A 19,529-nucleotide genomic window follows, 5' to 3' on the forward strand; every position below is an offset into this window, starting at 1 on the left:
GACATTCTTTCAGAACTATTGATAGCCTTTAGAGAACCGTTTGTAGCAAAACTATTCCATATGGGTTGCAGGATGTACGAAACAGGCGAAATACGTTCAGACATCGAGAAGAATGCAATAATTCCAGTTTCGAAAAAAGCAGATGGTGGCAGGTGTGGATATTATCAAAATATCAGTTTAATAAGTCATGGTTGCAAAATATTACCTCGAATTCCTTATAGATGAATGGAAAAACTGGTAGAAGCTGACCTCAGGGAAGACAAGTTTGGATTCCGGATAAACATAGGAACACACAAGCAATACTGACCCAACGACTTCTCTTAGAAGATAGAGCAAGGAAAAGAAAACCTACATACCTACATGTACAGCGTTTGTAGGCTTAGAGAAAGTTTTTGACAATGTGGACTGGAGTACTCTCCTTGAAATTCTGAAGGTAGCAGGGGTAAAATATGCTGAGTTGACAAAAGTCGTGGGATAGCGATATGGACGTATACAGGTGACAGTAGTATCACATATACGAGGTATAAAAGGACAGTGCATTGGCAGAGCAGTCATTTGTACTCCGATGATTCATGTGGAAAGGTTTCCGATGTGATTGTGACCGCAGAGTAGGAATTAACAGACTTTGAATGTAGGATGGTAGTTGGAGGTAGGCGCATATGACATCGTATTTCACAAATCATTAGGAAATTCAATATTCTGAGATCTACCATACAGTGTCAAGAGTGTGCCGAAATAACAAATTTCAGGCATAACCTCTCACCATGGACAATGTAGGGCTTCACTTAACAGGCGATAGCAGTGGCGTTTGCATAGAGCTGTTAGTGCTAACAGACAAGCAACATTGCGTGAAATAACCACAGATTCAATGTGGGACATATGACGAACATATCCACTAGGACAGCATGGCGAAATTTATCGTTAATGGGCTATGGCAGCAGTCGACCAACGTGAGTGCCTTTGTTAACAGCACGACCTCCCATGCAGTGCCTCTCCTGGGGTCATGACTATATTGGTTGGACCCTAGACGCCTGAAAAACTGTAGCCTGGTCAGATGAGCTCCAATTTCAGTTGGTAAGTAGTGATGCTAGAGTTCAAGTGTAGTTCACACTGCATGAAGACAAGGACCCAAGTAGTCAACAAGGCACTATGCAAGCTGTTGTTGACGCCAGAATGGCGTGGGCTGTGTTTATGCGGAAAAGACTGGGTCCTCTGGTCCAACAGCCAAATGAGAACATTAGCAGCCATTCTTGAACTTCATGTTTCTGAACAGTGATGGAATCATTGGAGGGCAGTGATCGATGTCATGGGCCACAGTTGTTTCTGATTGGTTTGAAGAACGTTCTGGACAATTCAAGCGAATTATTTGACTTCCCAAATCACTTGATAGGAACACTGTCAGACATTTATGGGACATAACCAAGAGGTCACTTCGTGCACAAAATCCTGCATCAGCAACATTTTCACAGTAATTATAACTGTAGAGACAGCGTGGCTCAGTATTTCTGTAGGGAACCTGCAACGACCTGTTGAGTCCATGCCATGTCTAACTGCTGCACTACGCCAGGCAGGAGGAAATCAGATATGATATTAGGAGGTATTCCATGACTTTTGTCACCTAAGTGGACAGGAAATGGAAGGCTATTTACAACTGTACAAAGACCAGACAGAAGTTATAAGTGTAGAGGAGCATCAGTGGGAAGTACTGATTGAGAACAGAGTGAGACAGGGCTGTAGCCTCTCCCTGATGTTATTCAATCTGTACACTGAGTTTAGGAAACGAAAGAAAAATTTGGCATAGGTTTGTGGAGAAGAAATAAAAATTTTGAGGTTTGCTGATCATATTGCAATTCTGTCAGAGACAGCAAAGACTTGTAAGAGCAGTGAAGACTTGGAAGAGCAGTTGAATGGAATAGACAGTGTCTTGAAAGGAGGATATAAGATGAACATCAACAAAAGCAAAACAAGGACAATGGAATGTAGTCGAATTAAATCAAGTGATGCTGGAGAAATTAGATTAGGAAACGAGACAGTAAAAGTATTTTATGAGTTTTGATATTTGGGCAGGAAAATAACTGATGATGGCTGAAGCAGAGAGGGTTTAAAACTTAGACTGTCAATGGGAAGAAAATTGTTTCTGAAGAAGAGAAATTTGTTAATATCGAATATAGGCTTAAGCATTAGGAAATATTTTCTGAAGGTATTTGGAGTGTAGCCACCTATGGAAGTGAAACATGGAGGATGGACAGTTTAGACAAGAACAGAACAGTGGCTTTTGAAATGTGGTGCTACAGACAAATGCTGCAGATTATATGGGTAGATCACGTAACTAATGAGGAGGTCCAAACAGAATTGGGGAGAAAAGAAATTTGTGGCACAACCTGACTAGAAGAAGGGATTGGTTGGTAGGACAAATTCTGTGACATCAAGGGAGGCATTTGCAGTAAAAATCGTAGAAGGAGACTAAGAATGACTGCAGTAAGCAGAATCAGAAGGACGTAGGTTGCAGTAATTATTTAGAGATGAAGCGGCTTGCACAGGATAGAATAGCATGGAGAGCTGCATCAAACCAATCTTTGGACTAAAGAAAATGAGTGCTTAGACTAATTCTGGTTCATCAGTGAGTTTGAGTATGGCTGTTACAACACCAGAAAGGACTGACGACCTTTATGACGATATGTCAGTTCTGCTTTGGCAGAAGCAAAGAACGCAGAGATGGGTAGCCAGATGTGCGAGAGAAAGACAGGGCCTATTCCCCTGCGCCGCTCCTCTCCCAGGTGGCCTAAATTCTGGTCTATTTACGCATGTAGGTGACTTCGTCTATAATAACTTTAAAGTCATTGATATGTTCTTTGATGTAGACATATCCTTCAAAATTCCATGATGATTTAGCAGTAATCCGCTTAATACTTGTTGGGTGATAAAGAGACTCTTATGCCACACGTTGCTGATGTATACAGAACTGTAGACTGTGCTGCTCTCTGGTGCATGCTCATATAATTGTGACCGAAACTGTAATGGGCGCTGCGAATAAATCTGTGAGCTGAAGTTACTGTGCTGAATTCCTTTAAATACAAGCAAGACGCAATACTTTGGTGCCGAAACCCGGGAATATATGAAGAGATTAAGTGCTTCTACACGTACAAGAGGATTCAGTGCCGACAGAGATGATTTTGAGCGGCTTAAATCTCAAAATACGATCACTCCCACCACGTTCAGTACACACAGATAAATCGCGCCATTGCTGTGCTGCAAGCACAAGGACATTACTGACTGTTTCCGTTTGTATATCATGTTACTTGGTGCGTGCTTGATGGTGGTAGGGCTATATTGTGCGTTTGGCGTAATATTTACACATTACAAAGAGGACTGCTAAAGTATTGGTAGGCTGCAGTGCCATCTGTTAGCAAGAACGAGCAGTTCTAAGGGTTGCAAACGGTGAATATTGCACAGCAATGTCATCCCTTAGCGATAGTGGACATCCCATTATGGGGTGACTTACACAGACGCACTTCTGCCCTAACTGCGATGGAAGTGGACGTTCGAACATCACGCATTTTGTAAGCTAGATAAACGCGTTCGATCTTTCTACACCACCAGTGGATGTCAGACACTGTCAAGAGCGCTTGCGGAAAACATTAGAAGAGCCGGTCACACTCAGTGACTGCATGCAGGATATGCTGGATGACACAGAATGTGAGGTCAACAAAGAAGCTTGTGAAAACTATACTGACAAATGCAATGCACCATCTAAATGGTGGAAGGTGCTTTAGGAGGAGCACATTCAGGGCACAGAAATGCAACTGATATGCGTTTGCCACCCTCAGCAGCTTGCCAGCATGCCTATGTGGACCTCAAGTTGCCTCCTGTCATACTGAATCCCTTCTCAGGTGAACACGATTCTGGGAGCACTTCACAGCTTCCATAGGTGAAAATTCAATGTTGTCGCCTGTGAACAAGCACATAGTCCTCTATGGATATTCATATGGGGATCCTAAGGATTTGGTCGATGGGATTGCTGTTACAACTGACACATATGAGCAGACGAAGCAAATATTGAAATCCAAGTATTGAAATGAGAACAGGATTATACAGAGCCACAATGATTTCTTGGAGAATCTTAATTCTTCTATTTCCAGCAGTCCAGAGACTCTCAACACCACCTATACTTAGTGCCATAAGCGGATTCAAGCACGAAGAGCACTAAGAGAGGATGTGAATTTTATGGGAGAGTGCTTGTCCCCAAACTTCTACATGCATTCTAGGAAGAAATTTGCAGAAACGGGCTTAGCCACGAAGGCAAAACATCAAAGAAGATAATCTCTCACAACCCATGGAGTTTCTCAACGATGAGGTCGAGAGAGCCATCACCACAGGCAGAATATGTGTAGATACTGTCACACAAGAGAATTATGTTCACGCAGTACCAGCCTTTCATGTGGAAGTTAAAACAAAGTTGACAGGAAGAAGAAATAACAAACTGCAGACCCTTTCTGTGTGTACTGCGAAGAAAGGGAGCAAACTTACAGACTAGAATAATCACTCTGAAGAAAAAAACCATTGCTTCTTTTGCCTTAGACGTGGCCACAACTAAGCTCAGTACTTTAAACAGATAAATGCATCCTGTGCAAAATGTAAGGGTGAGCACCACATTTCCATCTGCAATAGCAACCTCATGACGAGAACAAGATTGAAGCGATGACCTCCAGTATCTCATACTTACAAACTGCTCTTGTCAGTACCAAAGAACCAGGCACTACGAACAAATTGACACATGCCATCTTAGACATAGGGGGTCAGTCGAGTTTTATACATCATTCACTTATAGAATCTCCCCAACTTAATGTCACTGCAACCATAACTCTGGAGATAATGACATTTGAGCCATCCTGAAAATCACCCCTGTCAAGGAGGAAGGTTAATTTCGATATGATGGGATATTCCGTCAACGCCCATGTATCAGTTGAAGCTTTTGAAAGCAGCAACAGTTCTCACATCTGCCGACAGTTCCAGAAGATGCAGTAGACATGGTCTTGATGGAGGGTACGCAACTGGCCAATTCAAGAGGGAACACTGAATATCTACCTACTGAAGTCCTCACTGGGGCAGATTATTACTGGAAAATTGTGACCCTGGGTTAACCAAATAAGGTATCTCAGACATTGGTTCTCCTTCCCATAACCTTCGGTTCTGTTCTTAGTGGAAACAGAACTGCTTGGTCCACATCACAGACTATCCCCATCGGAAATTTGCACAATTTTAACAAGGGGGCAAGTAAATATGGCTTGAGATATCTGATGAGACAGTAAACTGTTTTTGGGACAGGAGATAATTGGCATAACAGAGCATCAAGAGTGAGCACTGACATCCATACACCACCCTGTCTGACAAGAGTTCTGACAGTCATACCACATGGAGGATGGCTGCAGTATTGTATGCCTGCCTCAAAAGGAGGATGTATTTTTCTCTAGCAACCACACTACTGCTGAAGCATGTCTGTGTTCCTTACAAAATAAGTTGCGAGGGAATGAAGAACTGAAACTCATTTATCACGAGACCATGTCAAATTACAGTAGGAGGTGTCAGGCAGAAGTTGCACCTGAGGACTACACAGTTGTATGCCTTTTTTACCCGCCACACCACATTGTGAAGAAAATGCAGCAGTGGAAGCATCAAATACGGGATTGTGTTCCGTGTATTATCACATGAACCAGACTCTCCATCTTTGAATGACGATCTCAAAACAGGACCAAATTTACTGCCATATTTACTTGCCACCTTGTTAAAATTGTGCAAATTTCCGATGGGGATAGTCTGTGATGTGGACCAAGCAGTTTTACAATAGGTCTTGAATGAACAAGACAGAGATCTCACTGGGTGCTTTTGGTATCTTGTTGAACAAACTGAGAATGGTGTCTACACTATGACAGACAATGAGATAACATATCATTTCAAATATTTACCATTTGGACTTGCACCAAGGCCATGCCTTTTGTCAGCTGCTGTAAGGAAGCTAGCACCACTAAATAGTGACAAATATCCATGAGTGTCAGCACTAATTGACAATTACATTTTCATGGACAGTTCTGTAATTAGTGCGATAGTGAGGACACAGCAACTATTTACCAGGAACTAATAATACTCTTCCAGTAAATAAGTCATCCACTTTCCAAATGGACAACTAATTTGAAGGACCTGAAGGCAATACGGCATGCCAAGAGTCTTGGAACCAAGCCCACAACACAAATTTTGGAAATCAATTCAAATACAGAAAATGACTCCATTCCGCTGACTACTAGAGGATAGCAGGAGATAAGAAAGACAAACCAACAACCAAGAGAAATGTTCTTCGAGCAGCTGCTGAATTCTGTGACCCTTTTGGTCTGTTAACACCCTTTGGGGTCATTGCTAAACTCATCTACCAAGACATGTGGCTAAAATGTCTTGCAGAGCAGGAAGTTTTGCCCTCAGATATTGCATGTAGTTGGTACTCTTGGATCTCAAAGCTTCATCACTTGTCATTGTAGCACATTACCAGATGGACAGGTGTGACAGACAAAAGTGATTCTGCAGAAGTGCATGTGTTCTGTGATGCATCAGAAAGAGTCACTGCTGCTGTTCTGTATGTATGGACAGCCACTGAAGTTGGTTACACAGCACATATTGTTTGCAGCAAGAATATCTTGGTACCAATCAAGAAAGTAATCTTATCTAGGTTGGAATTGCTTGCCACATTGGTTGGCATATGATGCCTTTGCTACTTTTGGTAGGAAACAGGATCTGATGGCAATAAGTCACCTTGGAGTGGATATGAAATCATCAAAACAAATGGAAAACCTTCATTTGCGTTTGGGTAAGAGAAACACTGGCTTACACTGCACCCAGCCAATGGAGGCATCGTCCTGGAGGTCAAAATCCTGCAGATCATCTCACATGGGGGCTGGAGGCAGACATGCTACTAGCACTTGACATGTGGTCCACCATGGTTTTCAGAAGACAGGCAGTCATGGTCACTGAACATCTGGCCCCACCTAAATTAATGCCAGAAGCCAGGGGTTTGCCATTACCAAACCCCTGTCAACATTTCAAAATATAGTCCCTACTGGCGAATAGTTCACATAACTGCCCTTGTATTTCAGTTTATTGAGAGTATTGAGAGTACAAAGTACAAGATTAGAAACACTGATAGTTTGAGAGCTCTGGAATTACACAATGCCTGAACATATTGGATCAGAGTTCAAGAGGAGCTATTCACTACCAAACTCTCAGCATTGTGTAAGGGAGAACCCGGAGCATCAGGGATAGCTCGATACAATCCTTTTCTGTTGGATGATGCGATTTGGCTCAGTGGCACGTTACAATGCACTGCAATGTCCAATTCAGAGAAACACCCAATTATTCTGGACGGAAGTCATCAGTTCACAGAACTTCTCATCGAACATATGCATGTAAGGCTGCACCATCTCAGAGTATGCATCATACTACAAGAACTATGCAAAGCATTTTAGATTTTTTGAGGACAACAATCTGTTCAGAGAGTTCTCCACTTTTGCCTGCCATGTGCTAGACAATCCACAGTCATCGATAGGAAGGAATGGAGGCTCCATAGCCACTAAGCAGAGTTCAACCTGCAAGACCATTTGAAGTAACTGGAATTAATTTTTCTGGATGATTATATGTTAAAATTGGTCATCACCTCAAGAAGTCGTACATGGTCTTGTTCATATACGCCACAACGTATGCAATTCACATTGATATTGTCACCGATATGCTCACCGATACATTTATAATGGCCTTGCAATGCTTTGCAGGACGTAGAAGCCTGTCACGCACTGTTTACTCAGACAATGCTACAATATTCCATGCAACCAACACTGAACTGTCTGAGCTCTTAAAAATGTCCAGCTTACTGACATATGGTATTACTGTGCCCACAATGGACTCATCTGGAAGTACATATCACCACAGGCAGCTTGTTGGGAAGGTTGGTGGGAACGCATGATAAGCTCCATCACACGTTGCTGGAGGGAGGTGCTTGATCGTTCTCAAGTTGGTGAAGAGAGCTAGAACATCATTTTTATAGGACTAGAAGCAGAAATAAACACAAGACCCTTCACTCAAGGAAATAAACTCAAGACCCTTCACTCAAGGATACAGCATTGGCACCAACCCACTTCCTAAATGGTGGAAAACTAGTAACCATTCCATGTGCACCAGAACCAGCAGCTAGAATGGATTTTGTCATGCAGTTCTGACAAAGACAAAGGTCAACGAGGACATTTGGTGCAAGTGGCAAAATGAATACCTCCTCCTGCTAGGACGCTACCATAAGGTGGAAAAATATCCCTCAAGAAGAACAATGAGAGTTTGAGGAGGACATGAAACCATGGTTCTTGTGGAAGAAAGCAGTGGTGGAAGAGGTGCGGCCCAGCTGAAATGACAAAAATATGACAAAATAAGATGCACCTTCTCTGGCAGCTGGATGGCAGAAAGATCTGTCGACCAGTGCAGCTGCTCATCCCTCTCGAGATAGACCAAGGTAGGGAGGATGTTGGGGAATAAGAGACACTTATGCCATCTGTTGGTGTTGTATTCAAAACTGTAGACTGTGCTGCCCTCTGTAGACTGTAACTGTAATGGACGCTGTGAATACATCTGTGAGCTGAAGGCACTGTGTTGAATTCCTTTCAAATACTAGTAAGTAGCAACAATAATTTCCTTGACATTGTTTTCCTCATTTTTGTGCACCTCGAAATTTAAATGTTTTCTCGAAAACTGATTAGTATTGGATTTTTACTGCTTTACCTTCCATTTTTGACAGTTACACCAGTAAACACTACGGTCGCAGGTTCGAATCCTGCCTCGGGCATGGATGTGTGTGATGTCCTTAGGTTAGTTAGGTTTAAGTAGTTCTAAGTTCTAGGGGACTAATGACCGGAGATGTTAAGTCCCATAGTGCTCAGAGCCATTTGAACCAGTAAACAAACCAACAAACATTATATCTCATTGCAATACGTTATAAAATATTCAGTATATTGCCCAACATTTAACCATTTTTGCTTATTGTTTTTACGACAGCTGCAACATGAAAGAGATGAAATACACCATCGCTTCGTCACTGCGATAATGGAACTGCAACAGAAAACTGGCTTAAAGAATGTTTTACTAGAGAAGAAATTGTCGGCGATTACTGGCATGCTGGAGCAGAAGGAAGCTGAGTTAGGCGAGATTCTGTCAGCTGCAAATCTGGATCCTACCACTGTCGGTGCCATCAACAAGAAATTCGAGGTGAGCTGACGTTACATATCCATCATCAAACATTTGAACGGTGGTGCATATCGGAACGGGTGCTCTACCAATATTTCGAAAAATGGGAGAGAGGCAATAGCAGATTGAAAATGTATTGAAAGGGGTAAAACATTTCCGCGGAAAGCAGTCCAGCAAGCTGTTCCAACGCCCAATCTGCTACAGAATGAGGTTTTCATTATTGTGGTTTGTTATCAAGTCAGAAGATCGATTTGATCATGCCTCTTTATCTCTGCTTACCTATTACAACCTAAATACATTGGAACCTGTTTACTGTAGTTAAAGAAAAAAAAAAACAACTTTTGTCTCTCACTACGAGTTCCCCCCACTCCCACCTCCACCACTTCCCTCTCACCCATATACTTTTCCCTTCATTACCTAAGAGCCGATTCATTGATGCTACAAGATGTGCACTGCCAACCGATCCCTTCTTTTAGTTAAGTTGTACCATAAATTTGTTTTCTCTCCAGTTCGATTCAGTATCTCTTTTCGAATTTCGCGCAGTATCTTACTTCCCCCTAAATATCACAATAACTATGACCATTAACGAAATGATGAGCATGACATCACCTGACATATAAAGCTATAAGTAAAGTATAAGCTATTTACCGAATACTTTCTGTAAAATCGTTTGGGAAAGATTGCAGGTCGTGCTCCTCGAATCTGTCATTGCCGACTGGCCGAAAGGTTTGACACTGTCGGCCTCCTCTTCCGAACAAATGAATGAATTTGCCCATTGCTTTGGACGAAAAGTGGTCACTGCGCGTTGGCCATCGTATCCTGCATGGGCTCTACCTCTCTCAACGCTACACATACGCTTTAGTCTTCTTATGACCTCTGTTTCTTGTATTGATGCATTACATGGTAGATCCTCTACTACAAGTCGTCTCGAAATGCGTTTTTTTGTGACTTTATTCCTTAACACAGCGTGACTTTTGTACTTTCACAGAACATCTAAGGACTCACAGATAATGCTGAAATGAGTCTGAAAGCTAGGTATCTTGTGTACCTTTTTAATGCTACCAATATTTACGGAGCTTGAAGCCGAACTCCTTTTCTACAACACAGAAATGTAAAATCGAAAGAGTATGAAAGCAACTTATGCATACGTAAAATGATCACATGATAAAGATTTCATGGTGCTACTTTGTCTAAACAGATCTCACTGGTCGCAAAAAACACGAAAAGTTGCCGTCGTTAACCAAGCAAAGATTGTTGTTTAGGGAACTGGGTACGTGGTCCGGGCTTGATCAACAACGTCGAGAGAACGTCGCATACTTTTCGCTGTATATGAGCTTCGCCCGTGCTATTCTGTAGAAATATGGTGTGGCGAGCGTAATAATCTTTGCTAAGGATCATCAATTAAGCTCATTATGCAAGAATTATGAAACTAGGAGTGCATAAACATAGACCTCATGGGCGATCTGGCAGAGTGCAATGACGAAGCAGCGCGTCGTCTCGACAGAAAGGTTCCTAAGTAGGAGGTTCCTGAAAGCAAATACACGTTTTTCCTGTCGAGAGATGCTTCAGAGAGACGGGATCCGTGATACTACATAACGGAGGGATGCTTGACAGACTTAATGTGAGGAAAGAAGGGATTTGCTACGTTTGGCAGATGAAGATCCACAGACGAGTACTGAAAACATATAAAATACTGTAGTGAAGTCGAAGTTTTTTGTTCGGCATACTCTTGAGAGTACTCGGTACCATCCGCATCACACTCAGCTTGTTTAAAAATCTGTATCTCTGGACTGTCAAAAGTGCATTGTCTCTGGCAGATGGATACGATAGTTATGCATTAATAATTACTCATTCCTGGTTATTCACTAATGAAGCGACTGTCAAACGCGACTGCGTTTTCAATAGACATAATGCTCATATCTGCTTGACTGTAAACTCCTATTTCACAGCGGAACGAAACCATCAAGTAGAATTTTCAGTGAATACCGGGCGCGACATTATTGGTAACAAATGAACTAGACCTAATTTTTATGATCCCAGCTATCTGGCGCAGACTATTTAAGATTACCGGAAGAGTTGGAAAACGTCCAGTTGACTGTTAAAAGTTTCCTATCTTCTGCGGCCAGCGACGAGAAAATGAACACACTAACCGCCGGAGTAACTACAGGTATATCGGAGTCGATTCGAGTAGACAGCGTTTTGCCCCACAACCGCTGATACCGCTGTATGCCGAAGCCATGTTGTGTGAGATGGCTACGGCCAGACATTTACTGCAGTTGTCCGTTTCGTTGAGTTTTATGTATGCTGAATTGTCTTTGATGATGTATTTGTGTATCTGTCGTGGTGGTCGATTTGGACTGTCCTTGATATCTCCCGATGACGACAATTCACATAAATGTGTGTGAGTATATGTGCAGACACAAAACAAGTGACACACCAAACTAGGATTACTTTTGCCAGTAACTGGATTCGTGGTGTTGAGCCTATGGCATTGCTCCCACAGTATGCAAACCTAAACTTTGATTGGGCCATTTGAAAAATGTTGTGTACAAGACAGAAAAAGCAGAGCCCACTGAAATGCACCAAAGGATGTACTGTAAATTTGCATTAGTTCAGAAAAGTATATAGGTTCTCCAATGCGTGTGCACTTCATGGGAGTCAGTTTTCAGGCTGGAGGGGAACTGTTTCATTATGATTACTTTGTCAGAAGACTATGGTTTTGGTGATATACATTTATGAGTTTAATTTTGATTCTTGTTATCTGTTGTCCAAGACGACAGTTATTTTTGGTTGTATTGTGTGTCTAACAAGTAATGTGGTGAGGAAGTGAACGAACCACATCTTGACGATACAGTTTAATTTCCTATAATTGTTATTACGTAAGATTACACAAACACGTGCTATTTATGACATTGAACAACAATATTCATTTTTTTTTGTCAGTTCCTCTTCGAGCTGCATATCTGCATTTACAACAAGTGCCCCTCGTGTTGTCTTCACGAACCAAAAAGTTTCGCGTATGGCTGCTAATTCGACACCAGCGTATAACTGTCAAATTATCTTGAATACAGTCTAGTCTGACAGTAAAAAGGAAAGAAATAACATGGAAGATATATTTACGGTTTTCCGTCTTCGTTCAGGATTCCTTTTTTGACGTTTCGCACTATAAATTTAGCTGGAGAAGCAGTTTCGTATGGGCTAAGAGGGAGAGCTAGAATGGGAAGAGACATTTGGAATCACCTGTCACCTCAGAGCCGACCGCGGTGGCCGAGCGGTACTAGGCGCTTCAGTCCGGAACCGCGCGACTGCTACGGTCATAGGTTCGAATCCTGCCTCGGGCATGAATATGTGCGATGGCCTTAGGTTAGTTAGGTTTAAGAAGTTCTAAGTTCTAGGGATCTGATGGCCTCAGATGTTAAGTCCCATAGTTCTCAGAGCCATTTGAACCATTTGTCACCTAAGACATGAAGGTGATCGACAAGAAAGGAAAAAGTAACTGGGATTTCAAGGAGTCGTGAGAGGAGGGCTCAGTACAGCATGGAGAAAAACTAACCGTTAATAAAATCAGAGCAGGACGTCTAGTCGAGTAAAATTTACCAGATCAACGTAGGTCTGAAATGATCTGTTGTGGAGAGCTACTTTCGTAAAATGGCAGCCAAAAAGCGCCAAGCGCACTGAAGTCTGGGTGTGTCTAGCAGTGCTGTTATCTCCGATTAACAAGACAGTGCAGCTGTGTTGTGCTGTTGTTGTGCCCCACTGCCGTTGTTTCCGCGTACTTGATTTAATAATCAAGCTTAACCCAGCAAACATCTCAAAAAGTCGCAACTAACGTAACCTGTTTGCTTTGGCAGTTCAACTTTGAAAAATCAAAGATGGTTTATTTTTAACATTTAACTACACCTTCCAGCTGCTTCTCTACACAGTCACCGCTCAGACTTAGATAGTAGTAGCTTCGTTCTTTATTATTATAGGTATTAGTTGGGAAAAATTATTTTAATGGACAAACTTTCGCGCATTCATTGCCGATTGATTATGATTTTAAGTCCCCAGCCCTACTCTGACATTATTATCAGGTTGTTTTTCTTCACCCTGTATACTGTGGCGAATGTGGTCATGGAATTTATTAATAATAATTTATGAAATAACATTATTATTAATGTTCTTTCATAAAAATTACATGGAGAGAGGGGAAATTTTAAATTAAGAGACTTATCATCATGTATATGATAAGAAAAGTGATGAACTTATAAAACTATGAAGGAATTGCTGTTCGTATTGTTATTTGGAGGCAGCCGAGAATTTGCAAATTTTTCCGAACAGTCACTGGCTTCGATGCAGTTCGCCCGCCGAATAGGCGCTCGAGAAATGGCAGTTTGAGTTGAGACGGCATTCGAAAATATTGCTCTATAGATGAGATACCATCGCGTCTCAGTGCTGCGGGTCTTAAAGAATCCATCAGTAATTATGTTATTAATTATTTGTGTCGCAGGCTTAAAGGAGATTAAATTCTTCATTTGTGTAGCCACAGTGTGCCTGTTTGCTTTGCAGTTTTTAGAGGTGTTTGAAATCCGTCATTTTAACTATTAAAAATGCATATTTTCCCGTGAGCATTTCATTTTATATATTTAAACTATCGTGTGGAATAAAACATACTTATTATTTTCTTTACTTCTAGATCTAAAAACTGCGGGTAGCAAAAGACATTAAAGTGTAGTCTTTACTTAGAGGATTTTTTGTCTGGTGTACATTTAAGTCTGCGATGTTTTTGGCATAATTCGATGTCGGATCGCAGCACTACACATTTCTCGACGTAAAACACGACAGAATAATGCACCATTTGTTCAGTACCTACTCGCGGGTAACGTACACAGGCGTGTCCATATCCACCTTCAACCTCCTGTGAGATCCCCACAAGTGGGTACCACTGCAGCATAAGTGCAAAGTACGGGAACATGAATTTGTTTGCCTATTGGGACAGCTGCGCTGGGAAGCTCGTAAATTGCTCAGTGCAATATTTCGACGCCCAATATAGTTTTGATCGAGCGCTGCGAACAATTATCTAAGCCGCACTCATTTCCGTGACGCAGTGCTGATTATCAGGATTGTGCGTTAAAGAGCCACAATTTGCAACTGACTACAATTCTCAGCTCCTGCCCTGTTTCTTGTAGCGTGTTTGTTACCCACCACCAGATTAAGTCGAAACAAGGCGCCTGCAGTGGATGACAGGCCATCAGAATTACTGAGGTCCCCTGGAGAGTGTGCCATGATAAAACTATTCAACCTGGCGAGCAGGATATATGAACAGATGACACACCCTCAGACTTCAGTAGGAATGTAATAATTCGAATTTCAAAGAATACACATGCTGTCAGGAGTGGATAGTAGTGAATTGTCAGTTTAATAAATCATCGTTCAAAACACTGTGATGAATTATTTACAGAAGAATGGAAATCCGATTAAAAGCCAACTTGGGGAAGACCATTTTGGATCCCAGAGAAATGTAGGAACACAAGGAAATACTGACTATGACTTATCTTAGAAGATGGGTTGAAGGAAGGCAAATATACGTTTAAACAACTTTTGTCGACTTAGAGAGAGCTTTTGATGATGTTGATTAGAATACACTCCTTGAAATTCTAAAGCTAGCTGGGATAAAGTACAGGGAGTGAAACGTTATTTACAACTTTTACAGAATTAGAGTGCAGTTATAACAGCTGAGAGACTTGAAAGGGAAGCAGTATTTGATAAGAGAGTGAGGCAGGGTTGTTGCTTGTACCCAATGTTATACAATCCTTACATTGAGTAAGTAGTAAAGGCAAGCAGGAAGAAAATTGGGAAGGGTGCTAAAGCTCAAAGAGAAGAAATAAATACATTGGTTTTTCCTAATGATATTGTAATTCTAGCAGAGACTGCAGATGACTTGGAAGTTTACTTAAACTGGATGGATAATATCTTGAGAAGTATAAAAGTAAAACAAGGGTACTGATAATGTAATTTGGTCGAATTAAATCAGGTATTAAATTATTGGATGAGACACTAATTGTAGTAAACGAGCTTCGGTATTTGGGCAGTAAAATAACTGACGATGGACCGAGTAGAGAAGATATGAACTTAACACTACCTTACGTCAGTGTAATAGTAATCTTCGTTTTGTTAAATTAATTTGGCTAAGATGTGTAAGAAAATGTGAGAACCAATACCGAAAATAGTATTTAATAAATATAATTTTGAATGCTCAGTGTTAAATCAAGAAAAATCTATACTTCCGATAGATCGCTGTTTCGTTGCCATCTCAGTTCTACGCATCCATCATTCCGCACCTTGCACATTTGCACCCATGTATGGCCAGTACAAGTTCTGGCGGCATCCTAGTCAGGCGCCACTCTCTACTCTTTCATTTGACATAGGGACAGAGCACTGTCCGTCCAACATACGAGCTAGTTCTGATACAGTTGTTGACGAGTGAGCAGTAATTGTGCCATCGCACTTTTTATATAATGGTGTCTTTGTGCAGGAGCTGCTGAAGCGGAAGAACGCTAAGATCCAAGACCTGCAGTACGAGCTGTCGCGGGTGTGCAAGGCACACGACGACCTGCTGGAGACGTACGAGGGCAAGCTGCGCAAGTACGGCATCCCGACGGAGGAGTTGGGCTTCACGCCGCTGCGCGCCACCCGCCAGCGTCACCAGGTTGCCGCCTGACGTGGAGACGTGGAGCCTATCTGTGTTTACCTTACCTCTCGTTAACCTGTACAACATGAATAAATAATTGTTCTCAGTTTCAGTTACAGCTTCTTCATTAAAAATACGAATGTTATTTTTTTAACCTCTGATTGGTCACGAAATGGAAACCACAGTGAAAATCAAAGATGGTTTATTTTTAACATTTAACTACAACTTCCAGCTGCTTCTCTACACAGTCGCCGCTCAGACTTAGATATTTGTCGTAGCGTAGTTCCAACTTTCTAATCCTCTCGCCATAGGAGGCAGGCCTGTGATTTCCGCATATTCCCCATGCTGGCCTGCATTTCGTTGTCTGTGCCAGCAGTTCATGTGAGCGAAGAGATTAAAATCACTCCAACCCAAGTCTGAGATGTATGGGTGATCAAACACTTCCCATCGGAAATGCTGCAGGATCGTCTTCGTTGCACCGGTAGTGTGCGGCCAAGAACTGTCGTGAAGAAAGAAATGCATGACTGTTTCATTATGTGGGTTGCATGAAATCAGGCAAAACCCCTCAACAGGCTCTTCACACTTGGCAGTAGACACTATCGTTGAAGGCATTTTTACGTGCTCATTGTGCATTCAGGTGTGTCTTGATGCAGTAGAAAGGCATGCTAGGGACACTGTGCATCACATGTGCTCACAGCTTCGCCAGATTTTCGCTGTGATTTTAATTTCACGACATATCAGAGGGTGAAAAAAAAGTGGCCGTCATAATAAATGAAAATGCTGCGAGAAGAATATTTATGGAGAAAAGGTGCCAACGAGACCTCCAGTGTGATATGTGTCTAATACCCTGCTTTTTATTATGCTATATACAAGAGCTTAATCAATGCAACAATTACTTCTTTCCTGTGCAGATCACCAAGTTTCTGTTTAGGCAGAAACTGTCATTTTTTAAGACTGCTTACACATTATTTTCCATCATTGTTACTGATTTGCAGATAATTTTTAGCTTTTGGGCTGTACAACAAAAGATATAGCTACAAGGTAAGGATTATTGCCGTTACTCTTGTTTCTGTGGTTTTATGCGATTTACCGTATTTACTCGAATCTAAGCCGCACTCGAATCTAAGCCGCACCTGAAAAATGAGACTCGAAATAAAGGAAAAAAAAAATCCCGAATCTAAGCCGCACCTGAAATTTGAGACTCGAAATTCAAGGGGACAGAAAAGTTTTAGGCCGCACCTCCAAATCGAAACAAAGTTTGTCCATTGTAATATGAGACACAATTTAGGTCGAATGAATGACGATACAGCTACAGTAGTTTGGTTCGAGTCTAAGCTTAGCAGTTAAGCTTTACCAGGTAGCCATTGCTATGCGTCAGGCGCTCCGTCCGTATTTATACGGGTGCCCTTCCTTTTTCACGTGCTTCGTCTGGTTTGAATCGATTGCTTATTTTGCTTTGATCTGATAATTGCCGTTTTCTTTGTTATAGGTGTTTACGTCAGTCACTCTAAGCTGAGAATGCATTACTGCACTGTATCATGCATTGTTTGTCGCATTCTGACAGTGCGTGTTCACGGCCTGTCGCCGCTTGCGGCATGGCTTGCTTTTGTGCGTGCTACCGCCGCCTACAATTAAAAAAAAGAGGAATCGTCTCATTAGCGAAACAATGGCAAGAGACCGCAATTTGTTGTTACTTACACTGCTGCTTTCTTTGATAATGATCAACAAGAATCAAATAATAGACTGCGTATGATAGAACATGTTCTGAACGAAAGTTAGGCGAAAATTTTTCTCCGTTTGAAAATCTTTGCGGTCGCTTCTTTATTACATCAAATTCTGCACAGAAATTAGTCATTTTAGATTTAAAAATCTAATCACTTGCCGTGTTTCATTTCTGACTGTATCACTATTAGGCATAAGAATAATACGAATATAAACATGACACGATACGTATATTCTTCCGCGTTTGCTGTTGTCTCACTCTAGTTTCGTAGTTTATTAGGCAGACAGGATTTAAATGAGATAGCAGCAAACACGAAAGAATACATGGCAAAATGTTTATATTCGTATAATTCTTATGGTGAAGAGAATACTGTATATGATTCAAATTTCATCAGGTTCCTATTAGCAACTATCTCTTCTCACAGATAGGAAAAAATTCAGAACGTAGAGTTGGCCATATTGACAAACATCCCAAACAGTCTTGCCAGTCAGATTTTCGTAGTACACTGAAATTGTGCTACATTCGAAGATGAACAATACGGAATTTGTATTTACTTCGTTGGATAATGTATGAAAATGCAGTGGTCGAAACTCGCGGCGGAGAAAAAAAAGCTCGTCTTCCACTTTTTTTTAATTTATTTACCGACGCTGAGATTTTGGCGCCAGTATTTATCCTTGTGCCTACGTAGCGCTACATATATTCGGCGGCAGAAGTTAGTTGTGGCGGCATGTACCGACATTTTTCATAACTTCTGCTTGCTTTGCACTCGATTCTAAGCCGCAGGCGGTTTTTTGGATTACGAAAACCGGAAAAAAGTGCGGCTTAGATTTGAGTAAATACGGTATGTCTCAGCATAGATGTGTATAATCTGTAATGGATTTTTCGTTTTGTTGATATAAGATTACGTCAGGTCTTCAGGTAATATAACTGAGAGGCTGCTGCGATGGTAAAGTACGAGGGTAACCCCAAAAGTAAAGTCTCGTATTTTTTTATGAGTACATAGACCTGTTTATTTCTACAATGGCTTACATCAGTTTACATCTTGAACATTTGGCTATTTCTCGACATAATCACCATTTCTGTCGATGCATTTTTGTAGACACTGTGGCAGTTTTTGTATACCCATGTCATACCAGCCTCGCCGCCATGCTGTTCAGAAAGTCATGAACCTCTTCTTTCACCTTGCCGTCGGAGCTGAATCGCTTTGCGGCCAAATGTTCTTTTAACCAAGGGAACAGGTGATAGTCACTGGGCGCCAAGTCAGAACTATAGGGTGTGTGGGTGATTATGTTCCACTGAAACTGTTGCTGGAGGGCAACGGTTTGCCAAGCGATGTGTGGGCGAGCGTTGTCATGGAGAATGTGTACGCCCTTGCTCAACATTCCTCTTCTCCGGTTCTGAATTGCCCGTTTGAGTTTTTTCAGAGTCTCACATTACCTGTCAGCGTTAATTGTGATCCCAGCGATTCAGCTCCGACGACGAGGTGAAAGAAGAGGTTCGTAACTTTCTGAACAGCATGGTGGTGTGCTCGTATGACATGGGCATACAAAAACTGCCACAGCGTCTACTAAAATGCAGCAACAGAAATGGTGATTATGTCGAAAAATAGCTAAATGTTCAAGCTATAAACTGATGTAAACCACTGTAGAAACAAACAGATCTATGTACTTATAAAAAAAATAGGAGACCTTACTTTTGGGATTACCCTTGTATGTTGTGCCGTACTGTGCTTGGGGAGTGGATTCCACAACCTGCAAAACAGCAGGGCACCAGGATCTGTTTTGTACTACACGCAGTTTCAGCATAGATGTGTATAATCTGTAATGGATTTTTTCATCTAGGTAAAGTATGTCATGCCATACTGTGCTT

General features: G+C 41.6%; 1 protein-coding gene across 1 annotated transcript in view; it reads left to right on the forward strand.

The window, feature by feature from the left end:
• The window catches only part of LOC126187803 (dynein regulatory complex subunit 4), a 155,987-nt gene extending 139,980 nt beyond the window's left edge, over positions 1 to 16,007 (forward strand). The window contains exons 10-11 of the mRNA XM_049929088.1: positions 9,079 to 9,288; positions 15,782 to 16,007. Of these exons, the coding sequence (XP_049785045.1) occupies positions 9,079 to 9,288; positions 15,782 to 15,967 (396 nt within the window). The 3' untranslated portion in view covers positions 15,968 to 16,007. The remainder of the gene's footprint in view (positions 1 to 9,078; positions 9,289 to 15,781) is intronic.
• The last annotated feature ends 3,522 nt before the right edge of the window (positions 16,008 to 19,529 follow it).

This window comes from Schistocerca cancellata, chromosome 5, assembly GCF_023864275.1.
Source record: "Schistocerca cancellata isolate TAMUIC-IGC-003103 chromosome 5, iqSchCanc2.1, whole genome shotgun sequence".
NCBI lineage: Eukaryota > Metazoa > Arthropoda > Insecta > Orthoptera > Acrididae > Schistocerca > Schistocerca cancellata.